This window comes from Cryptotermes secundus, unplaced genomic scaffold (genome assembly GCF_002891405.2).
Source record: "Cryptotermes secundus unplaced genomic scaffold, Csec_1.0 scaffold592, whole genome shotgun sequence".
In the NCBI taxonomy this organism is placed as follows: Eukaryota; Metazoa; Arthropoda; class Insecta; order Blattodea; family Kalotermitidae; genus Cryptotermes; species Cryptotermes secundus.
In genome coordinates, this window is record NW_019734362.1 from 240175 (window position 1) to 243954 (window position 3780).

The window sequence follows — 3780 nt, forward strand, 5'->3', positions numbered from 1 at the left end:
AATTAACGGCCGTGGGGATTCGTTGCGCTGGACACGTGACACCTTCTATCCGCTAAAGTTGACACTATTATTATTATTATTATTATTATTAGAAGGGGTGGGTTTCCCCGTGCACTTAGACCAGTTATTGGTCCATTGTGCGTCCCCCTTTAATTCCTACTGTCCCATACTCTACCGGTACTGGTGCGTGCTATCAGCCCCGTTCAACAAGGTCGGCCGTCGGTACTACTTGGGCGGGAAATTTTTGCCTAATTAATTTTGCTCAGAGGTCTACCAGAGACATGAGGATCTTTTACGTGCCGATAATCTACGACACGGGACCCATGGAGGACTTGTTCCCTGAATTTTTCCGCCCTTAAAAATTCCACGACCTCCGCCGGGTTTGAACCCGAGTACCTTAAGTCATGAGGTGGGAACGTTACCCCTAGACTGCGGAGGCCGCTAAAGTTGACACTAACTTCGCCGACAAGAGGCGGTCGCTCGGTAGTTGTAGTTCGCTTGCAGACTGAAACCACGGAGTTTGTTTTGTTTGTTTCTTGTCCCTGTGCTCAACCAGCTAAGCACTACGCCATGAAGGCACATGGAGGAGTGAATGTACAGAGCCACATTTTGTTGACTTCGGCAGTAGTTCAAGTTGAGTGGCCAGCGTCACGCCCCGAACTCATTACCCAGGTACCCATTGGCGGAATGGGATGGCTGGATGGGCAGCAGAGCCTGTCTATACGACCTAAAGATGAGAAAATTGTTGACCCTACCGGGACTGGAACTCCGACCCCTGTGTCGTCCAGCCCGTAGCAGTCGCTATACCGACTGAGCTATCCCGGCTCCTAAGTGTTACGCTTCGTTAGATAATGCAGCGTAAGCGGCCGAACAACCAGAAATGTTACTGTATGAGCATATCTTCTCATTTTTTTTCTCATGCTCAAACTAATCTAGAAGTTTGTTTAGCTTACTTTGTCCCTCGGAATTTAGAAGTGCAAATGTTCATATGTTGTCACATGTTAACATCCTGTGTATACCTGGATACATGAAGACTTTCTGCAAGACACAATAAGCCATGTAATGATTAGAAGAGTGTCATAACAAATTTGAAAAAATTATGGTCTTATTTTGCTTTATGAATTTTTTTTCCCTTTCAAATTAATTTGTCTTTATTCAGTGTTAATAGATTCAGAAATTGAGTGTTGACTTGAGTGCTTGAAGATGGTGAATAGTTGTGAACAAATAAAATGAGAATTTCATTGTAATGAATTTTAATGTTGTAACTTCCAAACAAATGCGCGCTGTTAGAGTTTGACGTAGCGGCCTCCGTAGTTTATGGGTAACGTTCGCACCTCATGACTCAAGGTACGCGGGTTCAAACCCGGCGGAGGTTGTGGAATTTTTAAGGGCGGAAAAATTCAAGGAACAAGTCCTTCGGGAGGGACTTTAAGCCGTGGGTCCCGTGTCGTAGATTTACGGCACGTAAAAGATGAGGCGACACATTTCCCGCCCAAGTAGTTTCCAATGCCTCTGGTAGATGGGGGAAATATCAGGTACCGAGGACCGACCTCGTTGGCTGAACGGGGCTGATNAATAAACTTGGGTAACCTGGTAGATCTTGGTGGAAATTTGGTAGTGGTCATGGTGATTCCAGCGGCTGGATTCAGCTGTTGTGATACTTGTCATTGTGGAATATGGGTTCTAGATGGCAGCGGTGCCAGTCGTAGAGATTGTGATGACACTGAGTCTAATTATTAAGTGCTGAAAGTCTCAAAATAAAAACATTCTTTAAATTTTCTCTTTGCCCCATCACAATGATCGTCAGTTACATGTTCAGATCTATGTCTCTTGTACAGATCTGAGCAAGAAATTGTGATTACTTATGAACAGTTTTATCTTATTGGATATAACGCCGAATAGCCCATTAAAAGCTATCCAACTTTTCGGAAAATTATATCGACTTTCCTTGTTGTCTGCTTTATGGTTGTTTTTGTTTGACTTTTCCTTCGACGTTCAAGATGAAGGCGACATGTCCCACCGAAACGTCTGTTGGCTTTCAACGGACTACATGTCATTATATTTCATTATATATACTATATATATTCATAACTACCGCTGTGAGAGCCTCAAATAATTCCTTTAATTTTAAATTTAATTTGCATTTGGATAATATAAGAAATTTACGGAATAAGCGAATTAGTGACGGTCTAACCTATTCTACCAACACATTTTTGCAAAAAGACGTCTGTATGTAGGAGATACTACAAATCCTTCACGTACAGAAAATGAAAGAATCTCGCCTCTCCAACTAGTAATGTGAGTTAGTGTGTTTAGTAGTGATACGAGGTTTAGGGCTATGTGTTTCGTCATGATCGGTGAAATGTAGCCCATTATCACAACATTGCGACTGCTGCGGGCTGGACGAATGAGGGATCGGAGTTCGAGTCGCGGTAGGGTCAAGAATTTTCTCTTCTCCACGTCTCTGTGGCTTAGATTAGATTCGCTTACTAGGGGGTGGAGTCCTACTGGCTCCACTCATCACGGCGGCCACTGATTGGCCTATTGTAGCCTGCCCCGGGTGATTATGATGATGGAGAATTTGGTGGAATGAAGATTAGCAAGGGAAACCGAAGTATTCGGAGAAAACCCGCCCCAGCGCCACTTTGTCCACTACTAATCCCACTTGTCCAGATCCGGAATCGAACCCGGACCGCCGCGGTGAGAAGCCAGCGACTAATCGCTTGAGCTATGGCGCGGCGCTCTGGTGCTTACCCAACCTTCTATCCATTGGGTATCGGGGGCTCTTTCCCTGGGGTTAAAGCGACCAGTGATTGAAGCCGACCAATCACCTCTAACTAGTGCCGAGGTCAAGAAAATGTGGATCTATACATCCACTTACCCATACACCTTCATGATGTGGTGCTTAATTACTTAAGCACGAGGAAAACTTTACGTTTTTATCCCATCATTAAATGCTAAGTGCGTTACTCACGGAGACTTGGCACGGTGTTGAGTCCAACAAATCGAAGAATGGAAATTCGTCGTCCTCATTTTCAACGGTAATATCAACATCATATCTCGTGTTTGCTGCTTGTACAAGAAACCTGTATCTTCTTTGGTCTTTCATCTCATAATCTTGAGCGGTTCCGACGACAAGGAACCATTTGCCATCGCTGTTCTCTGTCTGAAGTTCCAAGCTGGCCGCATTTCCAACAGAGAAAGAGAGTATACTTGGTGTATCGGACTCTGCAATAACAAAACAGTCACTGGATAAAAATTTCACTGTGTCACAAAATTGTCTCTGCGGAAGCGGAACGGCGGGCTTCACTTCCGCTCTTTGAGCTCCTACGGCTCGGACAAGAGTACAAACTGTATTCGAAGCTAGTACATACACGGTATATGGCCTGTTGTTCATTTGTTGCTTTTCTGATTCCACTGGACTTATTGTTCATTTATTACGGATAAAATATATTTTTGCAGAGCTAAACACGTGAAATTAATAACTCTACAAAGACTCAGAAATTTTTCCTATAAAGGATATAGTGATCAGGATTTTGACACCGTCTACTCTCGTAGGTGGGTACGGACATTTTGATGGAAAACATTCACTATATATTTAGTAAATAAAAAAAAGTAAAAGTAAAGCTATCCCTGTACCAAGCCGTGAAGGCCCATAGGGTTGTGAGACGTTGAGGGTCCCACATTATCTAGACAATCCGCTCAAAGATGGCGGTAAGGTTGTCAGCCTTACGCGCCGGCCGCGCTTTACTCCCCAGGAAAATTATTTAATTAATTCCT

General features: G+C 43.8%; 1 protein-coding gene across 1 annotated transcript in view; it reads right to left on the bottom strand.

Annotated features, from left to right (window-relative positions):
* The window catches only part of LOC111868883 (cadherin-23), a 95242-nt gene that overhangs the window by 86609 nt on the left and 4853 nt on the right, over positions 1-3780 (bottom strand). The window contains exon 2 of the mRNA XM_023859948.2: positions 2975-3228. Coding sequence (XP_023715716.1) covers positions 2975-3228 — 254 coding nt within the window. The remainder of the gene's footprint in view (positions 1-2974; positions 3229-3780) is intronic.